General features: G+C 40.2%; 1 protein-coding gene across 2 annotated transcripts in view; it reads right to left on the bottom strand.

The window, feature by feature from the left end:
• Window positions 1-18,077, bottom strand: part of actl6a (actin-like 6A) — a 25,620-nt gene extending 7,543 nt beyond the window's left edge. Inside the window, exons 1-7 of one of the 2 annotated variants that reach the window (XM_069896979.1) lie at window positions 17,937-18,077; window positions 14,674-14,750; window positions 12,022-12,196; window positions 10,524-10,624; window positions 4,765-4,862; window positions 3,958-4,052; window positions 2,775-2,881 (exon numbers count right to left, since the gene is read on the bottom strand). In XM_069896979.1, the coding sequence (XP_069753080.1) occupies window positions 2,775-2,881; window positions 3,958-4,052; window positions 4,765-4,862; window positions 10,524-10,624; window positions 12,022-12,196; window positions 14,674-14,750; window positions 17,937-17,961 (678 nt within the window). In that variant the 5' untranslated portion in view covers window positions 17,962-18,077. Of the gene's footprint in view, window positions 1-2,774; window positions 2,882-3,957; window positions 4,053-4,764; window positions 4,863-10,523; window positions 10,625-12,021; window positions 12,197-14,673; window positions 14,751-17,599; window positions 17,781-17,936 lie in introns of those variants that run through there. The other variant, XM_069896980.1, reaches the window with a different exon arrangement.

Genomic DNA, 18,077 nt, shown 5'->3' with positions numbered 1-18,077 from the left:
AAAGGTACAGTTTGGTAAAGGGAGAATACTTATTTTTTTTTGGTATGGTTGGCATCATTCCACAAAAAAAAAGAAATGATTATACCAGTTAAGATCAAAAGTTAATTTGCTGCAGCCCTCAAAGTTAGCTATGTAATCTCTTTATAACACCAACTGAAATTCAGGTCATTAAATAATCAGTTGACTAATGAAAATTAAAACATTGAAATCTGAAATAAAGCAGGAAATTCTGGAAAGTCAGCAACATTTGTGGAAAGAGAAACACAACTTGGAAAGAAAGAAACTGATTTACAGTCAGAGAGAAGTTGAGGGAGGTGTCAAAAGAACAAAGGGAGTCTTTGATAGAATGAGAAAAATTAATGTGGAAGTTAAAAGTGCATGATATTTATTTGTCTGTATTGTGTTACTAAAAGAACAGCTATACCCAGCAGGTCACAATATACTAATTTACTTTAGAGACAGTGGTAGCTTCAAAACACACCACTTTTCCTGAAAGTAGCAACAGGTAGACATGGTAGAGAGGAATCCACATTGTCTATTTATCTCATCAGCCGCGGCACTTCGCACAAGGTTTGGGATGTCATGTTACAGCTGAACAAAACTTAGGCTATGGGGCTCTGGGAGTATTGTGGGCAGTTCTGGTCATCACATTATGGATAGGATGTAATTATGCTAGAGGGTCACAAGGATGTTGTCTTGAACGGAGGATCGGAGTTATAAGATGTTGAAAAGTTGAAACAGTTTTCCCTGGAGCAAAGGAGGCTGCGAGGTGCCACGATCGAGGTAAAAATTATAAGGGGTAAAGATAGGGTAGATGGCCAGCATTTGTTTCCCATAGTATAGGGTATATATTCAAAGTGAGAAAGATGTTTAAGGGGATCTTGAGAGTATTTTTCTCCACATAAAGAGTAGTTGATATCTGGAATGAGCTGTCAGAGGAGGTGGTAGGAACAGAAACAATGCTTAAAATATATCTGGCACTTAAATAAGCAATGCATAGTGGGATTAGTATGGATAAGCATGATGGCTGTCATAGATGTGGATGACCAAAGGGCCTGTTTCTATTCTGTGCAACTCCCTGATGCAATGTCTCAATGGAATTGACTGCATAAAACTAGCACCTCAGCAGCAGATCATATTAATGATCAATTAAAAAAAATACTTTGGTTTATTTCTACAAGCACACAATTCTTAATTGTTGAGGGGAGTAGGATGTAGTTGTCGGCAAATCAAACATTTAAACTTTTAACTGTAAAGGACAAGTGTAGAAGCAACCTGACTTTCCAATCTGCAGAGGCCTCATACTGAGGGTCTATCACCCATTCTAGGCTAAACTCAAGGAGGAACTTTCCAAAAGCTTAAAAATTAGATAATTAACCTTCAGTTACAAATTCCAATGTCAGAAAACAATGGATTAATAATACATGATCTAAAATGAATTCGTTTTTTTGACAAACAATTTGCAAATGAAGTCTACCTAACAATATACTGGACTGAAATAACAAATGCAAATGACCATCTCAAAGGATGGAAGATAATCCTATTAATATTTAATATTTAAAGTCAACTGAGAAATGTTGCACTTTGGATAGGTTAAATTTGGGCAGGATTTGCATGATGAAGGGTAGGGTCCTGGGGAGTGTCATAAAACAGATGTTTGGGGAGGGAGGGGATACAGTGAAAATGAAGGCACAAATTGACAGGGTGGTGAAAGAGTTTAGCATGCTTGCCTTCATTGGTCATGGCATTGAGTATAGGAGCAGAAATATGTTAAAACTGTACAAAATGTTCAAAAGACTGCATTTGGAGTATTGTGGGCAATTTTGGTTACCTAACAGGAAATTATCATCAAGCTAGAAAAGATGCAGAAAAGATTCACTAGAAACATTACTGATGAATTATAAGGAGAGGCTGAAACTTTTCTTCCTAGAACATATGAGAGACATAGATATGGTAAATAAGTGCCCTTTTCTACAAAACTAGAGAGAAATAATTTAAGATGAAGGGGGATTTAAAAGGCACCTCAGATTGGGCCATATACCCTACTTCCTGTTGTACAAATCTATGACTCATGAGAAAGCTTCACTAGGTTATTTGCTATTGCCAAGCAAAAGAAAATAAGAATGGAAGTCAATTTGTGCAGGCCAGAAACAGGACTTAGCACGATGCTGTAGGTATTAGAAGCTATTTGAAAAATCATTTACAGTGAAAAGCATGAAATAGCTCCTGAGGAAATATTTTTTATATATATCTCTAGTGTTTGGAGATTTTCTTCCTTGCATCCCGCTTTACCAGATTAATAAGAAGGATTCAGAAGGATTTGTGGCAATTCTTCTGGAAATATTCAGGAGAAAAGACAAGTATCATCTAGGTTGACAAAGTTGCTTTTGTGCACCTGGTGGTAAAAATTAATATGCAATCAAAAGGTTAGTAAAACGGCAAATGATTTCTAAAACATTGTTTAATGAACTTCAGTTTACAGGCAGAAACTTCTTGCAGCTAAAATGAAATACTGAATGAAATATTTATGAAATACAGTGGGATCCAGTCAAATAAATGGAACAGATGGAGTTTCAAGTTTGTACATTCAAAGTACAATATTTTCAGAACATAAAAAAGTATACTTCATATCCAAAAATAGTTATCTACTACTTCTAATATACATTGGGGAATTTACTAACATATACATTCCAATGACAAACTTCAGTATTAATAATATTATGAAGGACTATTTTATACAAACACATGTGCACACACTTTAGCTTTTCCCTCACCTTTGAGGCAATCATGTATGGTGGGATTATTTCCACATTCAGTTCCTGAAACAGTTCTCGGCACTGCATAGAAATGAAGTCTCCTGCGAGTGGTGACTTAACAATGCCTAAAATGATTGAGAAAATAATTTCCAGTATACACATGATTGTCAGTATTGTATCTCAGATGTTTACAATGTACCAAAAAAATTAATATACCGTAATTTTAAAAAAAAATTTACACATAATGCATCCTTTTGTTTTTACAAACCAGGTATTCCCCTGCATGTTATATGCATGTGCACGCTATATGAGAATATTTTTACATATTGAAAGAATGCGCACAATTTTTTAGCACGGGAAAGTTGAAACAGCAATTTATAGTGGGCGTGGGAAATTTTGATTTTGAGAATATCCTCTTGGCCTGAGTGCCATGGTATTCGGAGAAACAGGATATTCTGTCTTGGGCACTTCACCTTATCAATGTTAATTACCCAGACCTGTCCCCTGAGGGAGGAGATTAGCATATTAAGTGCATCTGATCTGAGACAACATTGGGATAATTCTGCCCTATGACAGGTTTAATTATCCTCATTATATCAAATCAAAGCATAAAATTCTCAAATGCACACCATTTTTTAACAAGGCTTTAAAGAAAGGCTTTTAAAATCATGACAAAATTTAAATCTTGCTCAACTCTGGAGCCGGTCTTTGATCTATTTAATTGATTCCTCTCCCAAAGCTTGTTAATGTGTTGCAGGAGGATATCATCTATATAATGGGTGATTGACACCTGTGGGAGATTAACTGTGACAGATAGTGGGATTATGGATTGTGCTTTGTCTCATGTCCCAAGTAAATGCAAATTGCTATTTTAAAATGGAATGTAGAATATTACACTCGGCAGTATATGCGTGTGCGCAGTATACAAAAGTTTTTTTTACTCTATAATTTTTTGCATGTTATATGCATGTGTGAGGCATGGTAACATTTAGAGGCAGAGCATAGAAGAATGTAGAATGGTTTGAGAACTGGTGGGATCACAGGCAAGAGCAGTGGATAGAGGACAGGGGTGTTGACAAAAAAAATCTAATTTTTAAAAATAAAATAAAATTAATATCTGCCAAACCTTGAAATATTTATTAAAATAATTAATAATGTCTCATTTACATCTTTCAGTATCAAAATTTGCAGTTATCCTTACTTTGTTGAAGAACATAGCCATCATGTACAGGAATAGCTGTTGTATGTGTGGCTCCACTATCTAAAACCAAGCCTGTAGAACGACCATTTGCAAATCTAAATTAGTAAGTAAAGGAAAATAAAGGCAAACATGAAATTGAAACACAAAAAGCCATTCCAAATTTAAAACACCATTTTCATTCATAATCTGTTTTATATTTTCACAAGAGTACAAATTTTGTATTCCAATTCTGCCGAGTTACATCTTACCCCACAATTAATAATCTGCGCAATTAATATTTGTACATTTATTAAAAATTTGCACATCTACTTTGTCTGAAACTTGGGTGCTCAACAATTTCTTTCAGAGATATTTAATTAAATTGCATTGTTTGCTCCATTTGCTGATCAAACAAAAGAGACTACACTATCTAAAGTCTCCAGATACTCACCATACAATAAAAAGTTGGTCTTTATATCAAGTGATATTACAGCAAAGTAACTTTATATTGGGACTCCCTTAAGAAAATATGATAGCAAAACTAATCACATGTAATCTCAATAATTTGCTCAGGAATTTTGATGATGGGTGATGGCAAATCAGAAGAAAATCATAACTGAAATTATGCTCTTGAAGCTGTAATTTTTATATTTAGCTGTTCAAAAGCTGTTAAACTTGTATATTTACATGACAGTAATTTACTACCTGCTTATGTTTAAGTCAGTTTTCCTCCCACATGAAAATGAGGAACTATATTTTTATTTTGTTTTTAAATGCCAGGTTCTGTACCACATTCATACTTGAAAAATATAATTCAATGAAGGATACGCTGTGAGCACAGCTGTTTTACACAGGAAAAATGCTGGGATATTATAATGTTCAAACATTAGCTCAGTAAGCCGCTCCCTCTTTGCCCGTGTATTCCACTATGAAAAATAGAAAAAATTAGACAATTAGTTAAAAGAGAAGTATAACAAAACAGTACTGCACACAGAGCACCAGCAATTTTACCAAAATGATTTTGTTCTCAAATTTAGTTATAATTGTCAATTTTTATATGAAAACAATGTGCATCAAAATAAGAAAGTGGATGTATAAACTTTAATTTTTGAATTTGAGCTGCCAACTACTAGGCACCAGGAATGTAGTGACTTCACAGGTTCTAAAAATCACCCTTCATCAAATGCAAACTCTAAGATTTTTAATTTAAGAAAAAGTAACTCATGCAATTGGTTTTAAATTTAAACCTGCCTTCTCCCTCACAGTTCTTGACAGTATTTTTTCCTGAGTCAGTTACTTCACAACACAGCATGAATACAAACTTCAGCCAATGTTACATTCGCTTGATGCACAAGGCCAAGAGAAACTGAGTACTGCGTACATCCAACATATTTTTTATAAATCCTAAAGTGTTGACGTCTTGCTTTTCCATGCTTACATAGCAGACACTGCAAATGTTACACTGAACAAATGAAGTGCATCCCAGAACAGCATATTCACACATCAACATATCACTTTGCTTTAATAGTGATATTTTTATCTAATGGTTTTTATTTTCTGTTACAACTTTTCAATAATTCTTTCCTTCAGATATCTCCCTCTCTGATGTTAAATGGACTGTCCTCAGTAAAGGTCTCATCTTTATACCTCTGCATCCATACCTCAATGAATTCTATGCCCACAATAACATTGAGCAATAACATCCATCTCCATGCCTATTTCTGACAAGGAGCCCTATCTCTCCACAGAAACCAGTTGCCTGTTTCCAACCCTCCTCTTTGATCCCCAGCTAGTTTCCCACTCTCGATCTTTTTAATCTCTAATTACCAATGGGACATCAACCACCTGACCTCCATCCCCTCAAGCCTCACTCTCACTGAACACACAGCTTGTCATTCATCTGCACAAACTCCAAATTTATCATTAAACTCACAGACAAGGGAGGTGCAGTTGTGGTCTGGCAGGTTAACCTCTACCTTGCAAAGGATTGATGGCAGCTCACAGTCATCACATCATATCTACCCCTACACCAGGACCTTACCATAGATTTCCAGGCAATCGTCTCCCATATTATTAGGTATTTCATTGCTTCAGATGATCTTCTTGTCACACCCCCAACCTGATAAGATTCTCAACCCAGCAATGACTGCTTCTATACCCAAGATTCACAAGTGGAATTGCCCTGACAAACCCATGGTTTCTTCCTGCTCCACCAAATTTATATCCTCATACTTTTACTCGATCTTGTTCCCACCTTCATCTGTGATACCTTGTATGGTGATCTACTCCAAATAGTTTAGTCCAGTTAGCAGAACTTACATTCATCCTTAACTTCTCTTTCATTTCCTCCTTTTTTTCCCCCAAATCTAGGGTTCAGTCATGGGTACACACATGGGCCCCAGCTTCACCTGCCAATTCTTCTGGTTTGAGGGCCAGTCCACATTCCAGTGTTACTTCTGTACCATCCCCAATGTCTTTCTCTACTAGTGACAACTGCATTGATGCTGCCTCTCGTGCAAGACTCAGCATATTTCATCAACTTCACACTCGAATTCACTTGGTCCATTTCTGACATCTCTCCTCTCTTTCTGGACCCCTCTGTTGCTATCTCATGCTAGGGTGGCCAAACGTCTTGTTTTAGGCTGGACAGTCTGGCATTTGAGCACTCTGTCCTTTATTTGGTGCCACCTCGAGCCAGACATTCATTTGTCCTGCATTTGGGAGTGTAGGGGCAGAGAGGGCAAGAGAGAGGGTTAAATACGACACCCCAGGATCCATTGGCCGTGCGCAGACATGTCTTCTTGGCGCACGCACAATGCATTGCAATACTGGGGCTGGCCTGCACATGCGCGGTGGATTAGTTTACTGGGGCCATTTGGCACATGCGCAGTGGGCCCGTAGCGTCACTAGCGTCAGCATGCGCGTTTGTGTGTTCCATTGGGGGTGGGGGGGTGGAGTGTGATGGAGGTTCATGGCAGGTGAGGCACCCCTCCACGCTCCCCCACAGAGAGTCTTCGAAAATCAGTTTGTGCGTCACCCCTCCCCACCAACGCAGTTACCCTAATGTCCCCGTTAGACTTGTTCTGACAACTCTGCAGGTCCTCCTTTTTTGGAAATAGCCACCCTACTTGATCTGTATTTTTCACCTCTGCATCCAGTGCACCATTTGGTCAACTATTCTACCAACTACAATTGTGCCACCAGACACATTTCCCTCCTGTCTCCCACTTTTCCATCCACCCACTTTTCCATCCACCCACTTTTCCATCCACCCACTTTTCCATCCACCCACTTTTCCATCCACCCACTTTTCCATCCACCCACTTTTCCATCCACCCACTTTTCCATCCACCCACTTTTCCATCCACCCACTTTTCCATCCACCCACTTTTCCATCCACCCACTTTTCCATCCACCCACTTTTCCATCCACCCACTTTTCCATCCACCCACTTTTCCATCCACCCACTTTTCCATCCACCCACTTTTCCATCCACCCACTTTTCCATCCACCCACTTTTCCATCCACCCACTTTTCCATCCACCCACTTTTCCATCCACCCACTTTTCCATCCACCCACTTTTCCATCCACCCACTTTTCCATCCACCCACTTTTCCATCCACCCACTTTTCCATCCACCCACTTTTCCATCCACCCACTTTTCCATCCACCCACTTTTCCATCCACCCACTTTTCCATCCACCCACTTTTCCATCCACCCACTTTTCCATCCACCCACTTTTCCATCCACCCACTTTTCCATCCACCCACTTTTCCATCCACCCACTTTTCCATCCACCCACTTTTCCATCCACCCACTTTTCCATCCACCCACTTTTCCATCCACCCACTTTTCCATCCACCCACTTTTCCATCCACCCACTTTTCCATCCACCCACTTTTCCATCCACCCACTTTTCCATCCACCCACTTTTCCATCCACCCACTTTTCCATCCACCCACTTTTCCATCCACCCACTTTTCCATCCACCCACTTTTCCATCCACCCACTTTTCCATCCACCCACTTTTCCATCCACCCACTTTTCCATCCACCCACTTTTCCATCCACCCACTTTTCCATCCACCCACTTTTCCATCCACCCACTTTTCCATCCACCCACTTTTCCATCCACCCACTTTTCCATCCACCCACTTTTCCATCCACCCACTTTTCCATCCACCCACTTTTCCATCCACCCACTTTTCCATCCACCCACTTTTCCATCCACCCACTTTTCCATCCACCCACTTTTCCATCCACCCACTTTTCCATCCACCCACTTTTCCATCCACCCACTTTTCCATCCACCCACTTTTCCATCCACCCACTTTTCCATCCACCCACTTTTCCATCCACCCACTTTTCCATCCACCCACTTTTCCATCCACCCACTTTTCCATCCACCCACTTTTCCATCCACCCACTTTTCCATCCACCCACTTTTCCATCCACCCACTTTTCCATCCACCCACTTTTCCATCCACCCACTTTTCCATCCACTCACTTTTCCATCCACTCACTTTTCCATCCACTCAGAGAGCTATCCCCACCGCATCACTTTTCAGCTTTTTTTCTCTCGTGCCCTTCCACCCATGAGCCTGGGTGCCTATGTTCCTCCCCCCCCGCCTGCTTTTTGTTTACATAATTTCCCCTCACCATCCTTTTCACAGGGCCCACTTTCTCCATGACTCCTTGGCTCAGTCATTCCCCTCATCCCCATCCTCCCTACTACATCTGTAGTAGGTGCAAGACTTTTGTTGCTGCACATCCCACTCACCTCCTTCCATGGAAAAACAGAACTTACAGGTGAGGAAGAGATTCACATGTGCCTCCCCCAGCCTAATGTACTGCATCCAGTATTCTTGTGGTTTCCTCTGCATCAGTGCAACCAAACACAGATTGGGCATCAGAGGTCTTTGCAAACACCAAATGGAACTTCTAGTCGCCAGCCATTTTAATTGCCATTCCCACACAGTAGGATAGCATCGTTAGCCTAGCTATTGCAGCGCCAACAACCGGGGTTTGAATCCAGAATGGTCTGTAAGAAGTTTATACATATTCCCCCTGTCTGCGTGGGTTTCCCCTGGACACTGGTTTTCTCTCACTCTTTAAAATGTACAGGGGTTATAGGTTAATTGGGGAATTTCCCATTCTCCCCACCCATTGCAATATTACTTTTCACTCACTGACCACCTCCACATCCCCTATCCCCATTGCCCTCAAGTGGTCTCCACCCTAATTCCTGTCCGTCTCTGCACTTAGAACACTACAGCACAGTACAGGCCCTTCTGCCTTTAATGTTGTGCTGACCTATATATTCCTAAAAAACTAAATCCTCCCTACCCTGTAACCCTCTATTTTTCTTCCATCCATGTGCCTGTCTCTTAAATGCCCCTAATGTTTCAGCCTCCACCACCATCCCTAGCAAGACATTCCAGGCACCTCTCTGTGTTTTTAAAAAAAACTTACCCCTGATGTCTCCCCTAAAATTCCCTCCCTTCATTTTGTACATGTCCTCTAGTGTTTGCTATTCCTGTCCTGGGAAACAGGTGCTGGCCGTCCACCCTTTCTATTCCTCTCATAATCTTGTAGACCTCTAAGTTTCCTCTCATCCTTCTGCACTCCAAAGAGAAAAATCCCAACTCTGCTAACCTTGCCTCAAGATTTATTTTCCAATCCTGGTTACATACCGGTAAATCTCCTCTGCACCCTCTCCATAGCTTCCACGTCCTTCACTCTAAGGGTGGTCTTGCTAGAAATTTGTAGAGTTGCAATATGACCTCTTTACTCTTGAACTCAATCCCCCTATTAATGAAGCCCAGCATCCCATAGGCCTTAACTATCCTATCAACCTGTGCTGCAACCTTGAGGGATGTGTGGATTTGGACTCCAAATTCCCTGCTTATCCACACTCTTAAGTAATCTACCATTAACCCTATATTCAGTATTCTGGTTTGTCTTTCCAAAATGCTTCACCTCACATTTATCCAGTTTGAACTCCATCTGCCATTTTTCTGCCCTACTCTGCATCCTGTCTATATCCTCTTGTAACCTTTGACAACATTCAACTCCATCGACAATTCCTCCAACCTTCATATCATCTGCAAACTTCCTGTCTCAACCTTCTGCCACTTCATCCAGATCATTTATAAAAATTACAGAGAGCAGGGGTCTCAGAACAGATCCTTGCGGTACTCCACTAGTCACTGGCCTCCAGGCAGAATAATTTCCTTCCGCTACTACACTCTGCTTTCTACCTGCAAGCCAATTTTATTTTAATCCACACAGCCTCATGACTTTCTCAACGAGTTTCTCATGGGGGACTTTGTCAAATGCTTAACTTCATTCATTCAGTATCACATTACCTCTTGGATAATTCCAAGTTCTTTCACTCTCTTTTGATGCTTGCCATCTTCCTTTCCATCTTATCCTCAAAAAAAAGTCCCAACCCAAAAATGTTACTATTCATTTCTCTCCACAGATGATACTTAACCCAGTAGGTCACTCCATTTTCTCATTGTTTGTTCAATAATATGCTTCGATACATTTCTATATTTTGTAATATTCTATACTGATTACTTACTGGTGCCTCGGACATCAAAACCGGATGGAGACCAGCTTCAGATTTTATATGATTCTTATATGTATGGTCTAAAATTGCCTGAAAACTATCCCAGTCTTCAACTGCAATAAAGCACAAGATTTCAAATCTTTAAGTAAGAAGAACTATGAGATACTCCAATAATTTATCTTGATTCAATCTTGGCTGCAGCTGTTTTAAAATAAAATTTAAAAAGAGCCATAGAGTATGACAATCCATTTTAGGCATTTGAATATTTTATAAATTAAATGTTACATTCACAATGCTTCAAACAACAAAAATATCAAATTTAAAGTCAGCTAAGTCCAATACAATCCATGGTTTACTAAGAATTATGATGTATACTTTACCCAGCAATAATATTTCTACAAAGCTGCATTCCTACAAGTTCTATTTTAATGAGCTCATCACATGAAGTGTAAATCCATTGTAATTCCAAAGCAATGGCAAATTCGTATGCACGTAAAATACAATGTCCAGTTGTGTATTTGTCCTATATGCTCACCTATACAGTTGACTTTGGCTGTAGCCTATAACTTTTAAATGGCAGGAAAATGCTGGAGAAATTCAGGAGAATTAAAGTGTCATGACATCCACCCTTTTAATGGACACAAGATTTATTTTTATCTGACAAATGTTGGAATCTGGAATGCACTGCTGAGTGGTGACAAACAGCCCATTTTTGTGCTCTATGACTACGAATCTTTAAAAATGACAGCTGTGGGGAAAGGAAAAAGCAGTGGACCAAATAAAATCACCAGAGGAACATATGGGACAGAAAGACATGGGCAGAGAATGAAATGGAGATAGTGTGAAAAGAGGGCCAACATAGATATACCTGGAAAACAATCGAAAACAGATTGAAAAATGGTTATTTTTCTAAAACTACTGGGTTGGTGACAATGAAATTCACAATGTGAAAAAATAAACAAGAAACATGGGCAAGAATATGCCTAGGCATGGATTTCGTCTCCTTCCTGGGAAGGCATCATGAGGCTGTAAATCCTAGCATTAGGACAGTACAGTAAGCAAACGATTCAAGGTTTAAGATTCCTTTACCATCATGTAATAAAACAGATGTAATATTACACAAAATTTGCTTAATCATAGAAAACTCATCCTTGACAAAATAACAGTGATAGCCTTTTGACATTAATCAAAAGTAGCAATGAATTTCAGTCTCTGGGGTCAGTTGGATGAATTTCACCACAAATGTTGCAGGGTTTCTACAATTAGTCTCAGGAATCTTGAATTGTAGAGAAGGGGGTGATGAAACTGAGAAGGAGAGAACTTTGGTTGAACTCCAGCCTTTTCAAAACCTGGCCCGCTCGTGTTCAATCACTCAAGACTCCAGGATGTACAATTTATGCAAAAGTATCCAAGAGAAAACAGAGCAAAAAAAAGTAGTTTACAAGGGGACTTCAGATAGAAGAGAAACAACTAAAGGAAATAGTAAATAATATTTAAAATGTTGACTTACTCATTCCATTTTTCAAAGGAGAGATAACTTCCATATTTTCTCTGGGAACTCGTAGAGAGTTCGTATCAATAAAGTAAGTTGTGCCACTTGGCTTTCCTTTGTCTCCTTCGATTTCCATTGGAGTGCTTCCATCATCCCTCTCCAGCAGCATCCCAATAGCTGTTGGAAAGTCTGCCTTTTAAAAATAAAGATCATCTTAGAATATATTTCCCCATGGCTAATGTGATTTATGGTGTGAAAAATAAAAAATTTAAAAAAAAAGAATATATTTCCCAAGATTTAAAAAAAAGCTTTGGTTTATTTTTCATCATACATACAATATGGTATTCAAACATAACATACTATTTTCTTCCCTGCTCCTCAAACCTGTTCTCTCTTGTTCTATACTTTCCTGGCTTGGTAAAAAGATTCTGGCCATGCCTATCATAATTTTATAAACCTCAATAAAAGGTCAGCCTTCCATATTTCATGGAGAATAAATCCATCTTATCCAGTCTCCCTTGTTAACTGCAGCATCCTGATGAATCTTCTCTGTACCATCTCTATATCTACCATACCATTCCTTCAGGTGGCAACCTGAACTGTATACATTACAAGCATGGCCTAATCAATGTTTTGTACAGCTGCAACATGGCATTCCAACTCTGATACTCAATGCCTTGGCCCATGTATCTTCTCAGTACCATGTACAACAACATTAACATTTTCAGGAAGCTCTGGCCTTGCAACCAAAGTGCATCAACACTCCTACGATTCCTGCATTTACTCTACATGTCCATTATCTCACATCTGTCTGAATTAAATTTCATTCACTCCACCCAACTTTCCTGCTGGTTAATGTCCACTGTATCCTTGTACAACCTTCTTCACTATGTACAACACACTATTTATATATCTAAAGATATATATTTTTTTTTAAATTACACACACACATACTCGTCTCAGTATATCATGAAACTTTAGAAATCTCTGCCTCACATAGCAGATTCTTTGAATATTAAAGGACATTAAATAAATTCTTGGTGAGGGGGTGTAGATTATCATGAGTGCATGCTGAAGACCCATGATCTATTTGAATGATGGCTCCTAATCCGGCTCCTAATCCAGCTCCTAGTTTGTGTTTCTATCCAGAGCAGAATAAAACAAAACATGGATGAGGAAATGATATCAGAGCTAGAATGCAAGAGTATCTGAGAATAGTACTTTTCTCCAAAAACATCCACTAACAGGAAATGGGCATCACCAGTGTGTCCATTCCGAGATATTTCCTTCTATATAAAAAAAGGTGTTAATGAACTAAACAGATACTTATGACAAAGCTGAAGTTTCATCAATGTGTAGTTTATTTTATTTAATTACTCGAATTTAAATTCATCATCTGCTTTGGTGGAAATAGAAGTGGCATCCCCAGACTTCTGGATACTTGACCAATATTAATCTCTAAGCTACCAGAAAAAAAATGCAAGAGCCAAGGAAAATTAAGGCACACAAAACTTAATTGTTCAATAATGTGTGCCATCAGTCAAAGAAGCCAGCTAAGAGAATAACATTCTAATGAAATTCCCAAAATAGTGTATATTTGGAACTGTAACCCAGATATTAAAGACAGCTCAAATAACAGATCTTGAGGAATCACGCAAAAACACCATCTTGGCATCATCTAAATATATGGTTTAACATAACCTCTGACTGAATTAGGCAAAAATATGTTAACATAATATACTACCAGTGTGAAGGAAATTTATAAAACCTGTCAATTCTGAGTTCAAGATGCTTTTAAAAACTGGGAAGTAATGAATATAATCTTGTATTAAGATGGAGTGCAAGAAGGGGTGGGATGGATGGGTCAAAGACAATGTCTACGATAGGGTAAAGCTGCACATTTGATCAATGTGGGCAGCTGGGGGTGGGGAATTATGTTTTAATTTTTTTTCCTTTAAAAGCTAAGAATCAGGATCAGTTACAGTGAGAGCACAAACAAGGGAATATAAAACTTGTGAAATGGAGATTTCAGATTTATTGTCAGAGTACATACATGACATCACATAGAACCCGGAGATTCCTTTTTCCTGTGGGCATGGCAAAATTACCCTAATTGGTAAGGCAAAAAAATGCACATAGTATAAACGTGTAAATAAAAGAACTGTAAACCGATAACAAATGTAAACAAATTGACTGTGCAATAAAGAGAGAACAAAGAAAAATCAATCAATAAAGTGCACAAGAGTCCTTAAATGAGTCTGATTGTAGTTGACCTTGTAGTTGAGGATTCTGATGTTTTCTACAGATCCAACTGTAATAATGGAGAGAGGAAAACTGAACTAATATGAAGATGAATAATGTCACCTGCTCAGACATAGCCTGTGACCTGATATTGTAGAATTCAATGTAGAACACATAATTTGCAATGTACCCTAACATGGAAGATGCTGTTCCTCAAGCTTATACAAGGCCTCATTATAAAAGTACAGGAGGCCACAGAGTTAGGTCAGAGTGGGAGTTAGATGGAGAATTAACATGGCAGGCAACAAAGAGCTTGGGAACTACCCTGAAGACTGCAATAAATTATGCCAGTTGCTCTTCTGTTAAGCCTGTTTATTACATGGTATCTCAAATGTTCTTGTGGAGATAATAAAGACAGTTAGAACTTACCTTTGGACAATCTTGCCCAGCATACCCTGCTCTAACAGTATATGATCCAATGTCAAACACAAGGGCACCAACCTCATCTGAAAAATTAAAACAAGGTAGTTCAATGGACAACATTCCTTCTTAAGATTAATAAAACAAATAGCACTGTAAGACACTCAGTTCTGAAATAAAATTCTAATACTTGCTGATGTCGTATATTTAAATTATATACACATCTTTACTTGTACGTAAAACATGTTTGCATTTTTACTTTAATAGCCAGGAGATCCATTTTACTAAATTGGAAAGATCCTAAACCACCTTTCAATGGTTTTCCCAAACTACAGCATGTTTAAACTTAGAGGAAAAAAAAATCAAAAGTGGTACTATTGACCCTTCGGTTAAATTTGAAGAAACATGGAGGCCATTTATTCAACATTTTCATATGATGTAAGTCGATCCTTTCTGAATCCTCTCAACTTTTATTTGAGTGTAGAGGAGCAGGGTTAACAACAAAATAATTCTTTAACCTGTGAAATATGGAGGCCCAACTTTTGTTTTCCCTTTTCGTTTTTTTTTTAAAAAGTCGGGATATTTTGTAATAAAAGCTAAACATGAAAAGATCAAATTTTAAGAGGTTGAGAGGTTCAGTTTTCATATATTACTCGATATCTGTGTTTGTATACATTAACTTATTAATGTAATCTTGATTTCTTTGTATTATTCATACGTTTAATAACCTGAAACTTAACAAAAGATTGAAAAGAAAAAAGAGCAAATCCATTCTGTACAACTCACAAAATCATAGAAATGCCCAAATGTTTGGAAGCTATGTTTCAAATTCTTGAAAGCAGAAAAACTTGAGGTTGGCATAGTGGATAAGGCAATGCCATTACAGTGGCAGCGATCTGGACTGGGGTTTGAATCCCGTGCTGTCTGGAAGGAGTTTGTACATTCTCCCTGTGTTGGCATGGGTTTTCACCAGGTGCTTCAGCTTCCTTCCACCATTCAAAACATACTGGGGCTGTAGGTTAATTTGGCAGAATGGACTCATGGCCGAAGTGACCTGTTACTGTGCTGTAGATCTAAATTCATTTTCTAAAACACTCTGGCATAAAGGCTATGGCTATTTACCTCATCTAAACTCCTAATGATTTTATAAACCTTTAAAAGGAACCCCCCCCCCCACCTCCTTAGCTTCCTATGCTCCATGGAGAAAAGTCCCAGCCCATCTAGCCTTCATCTTCCCAGTCCAAGCAACATTCTTTTGAATCTTCACTGCACCCTTTCCAGCTTAACAATACTTTTCCTCTTACTGAGTGACTAAAACTGCACACCTAAATCCAAGTTAAGTCTCACCAACATCATGTTCAGTTGTAATAGAAAGTCCTTGTTCCTGTAAATGCCTAACCAATGAGGGCAAATGTGACAAAACACCTTCACCATCCATCTACCTGGGACTCTGCTTTCATGGAATTATGGTCCTGCACCTCAAAGTCTCTTTGTACTACAATACTCCCAATCATTCACCATGCAAGCCTGATTTAACATACTTGTCAGGGTTAAGCTCCATCTGACATTCTTTAACTCACTTTCCCATTCATCCTGTTGTAACCCTAAATGACCTTCTTCACTCTCAACTATAACATTAATTTTGGCGTCATCTGCAAATTTACCAACCATACTAACTATATTGTCATCCAACCCATTACTATTTGGGGTGGCACAGTGAGCATGGCAGTTATCGCAACACTGCGACAGCACCACCATTTGGAATCTGGGTTTGAATCCCACACTGTAAGCAGTTTGTAAGTTCTGTGTCTGCATTCATTTCCTCCGGGGGCTCCAGTTTTGTCCCACTGTTCAAAACATATGTAGGTTGAATTGGGTGTAATTGGGCAGCATTGCCTCGTGGGCTGGAAGGGTCTGTTACCATGTTGTAGGTCTAAATTTAAATGGTAAAATATTCATGACAAACACCATTGGACCCAGCATCAAATCACTGATTATGGAACTCTAATCCAAGTAACACTCCTACCCTCTGCCAAGTCAAGTCTCCATCCAATGACCAGCTAGCTCATTCTGGATCCCATGCGATCTGACCTTCCAGGTTAGGCTATAATGCAGTCCAGACCAAATACACAATTGTAATTTCCTGATTTAAATTCAAACAAATCCTTTAAATGCTATACTTTAACTTTGTTTACTTGCTTAGATCAAAAGGAAATCAAAGTAATTAAAATTAAATCCTCTTCAATGACCTGCTGGTCAAGTTAGTGATGCAATGCCTGTCAGAAGGATCTAGCTTCAGGTTGATGTAGTGAGTTCAACGTGATACAATAATCTTCCTCCCCTCCTCCCCTTCCTCCCCTTCCCCCCTTCCTCCCCTTCCCCCCTTCCTCCCCTTCCCCCCTTCCCCCCTTCCTCCCCTCCCCCTTCCTCCCCTCCCCCTTCCCCCTTTCCCCCCTTCCCCCTTTCCCCCCTTCCTCCCCTTCCTCCCTTTCCCCCCTTCCTCCCTTTCCCCCCTTTCCCCCCTTCCTCCCTTTCCCCCCTTCCTCCCTTTCCCCCCTTCCTCCCTTTCCCCCCTTCCTCCCTTTCCCCCCTTCCCCCCTTTCCCCCCTTCCCCCCTTCCTCCCTTTCCCCCCTTCCTCCCTTTCCCCCCTTCCTCCCTTTCCCCCCTTCCTCACTTTCCCCCCTTCCTCACTTTCCCCCCTTCCTCACTTTCCCCCCTTCCTCACTTTCCCCCCTTCCTCACTTTCCCCCCTTCCTCCCCTTCCCCCCTTCCTCCCTTTCCCCCCTTCCTCCCTTTCCCCCCTTCCTCCCTTTCCCCCCTTCCTCCCTTTCCCCCCCTTCCTCACTTTCCCCCCCTTCCTCACTTCCCCCCTTCCTCACTTCCCCCCCTTCCTCACTCAACGTCCAACAAGTTAAAAAGCAAACGGTGCGAGACCTGCCGAGTTCCTCCAGCATTTGTTTTCTTTTTTTACAAATGTCCCTGTGATGGTCGTGCAATACCGAAAAGTTCTGGAGAAGCTCAACAGGTCACACAGGGCGTCTATGGGAAGCAAAGGGTGGCCACGAGTTTAGGCCCGAGCTCCTCGCCAGGGTGTAAGCCAACAGGCTCCTGAACAAACAAGTGGGCGAGGACCTGAAGGGAACCGGCTGCGCTCCTTGGCCGCGTCGCGTCTGGCCTCGACCTATCAAACTCCCTCCGGCGCCGGGCAACCACGCACAACTGCGTGGGCCGGGCCTACACGATCGCCCGCCGCCCGCCCTCTGCGCCTCACCTCCTCCATAAACGCCGCCACTCATCACTGCTTCGCCCCGCAAAAGCCCGAGGGAAACGGCTCGCGAAGCCTCCTGCAACACTCAACTTCTCCACGCCGCTGCCGGCAACAAAGAGCCGTGAATGGTCCGACCGAACCAAT

Source organism: Narcine bancroftii, chromosome 9 (genome assembly GCF_036971445.1).
Source record: "Narcine bancroftii isolate sNarBan1 chromosome 9, sNarBan1.hap1, whole genome shotgun sequence".
NCBI lineage: Eukaryota > Metazoa > Chordata > Chondrichthyes > Torpediniformes > Narcinidae > Narcine > Narcine bancroftii.
The sequence above is the reverse complement of the archived record's forward strand: the minus strand, read 5'-3'. Positions and strand labels throughout refer to the sequence as shown.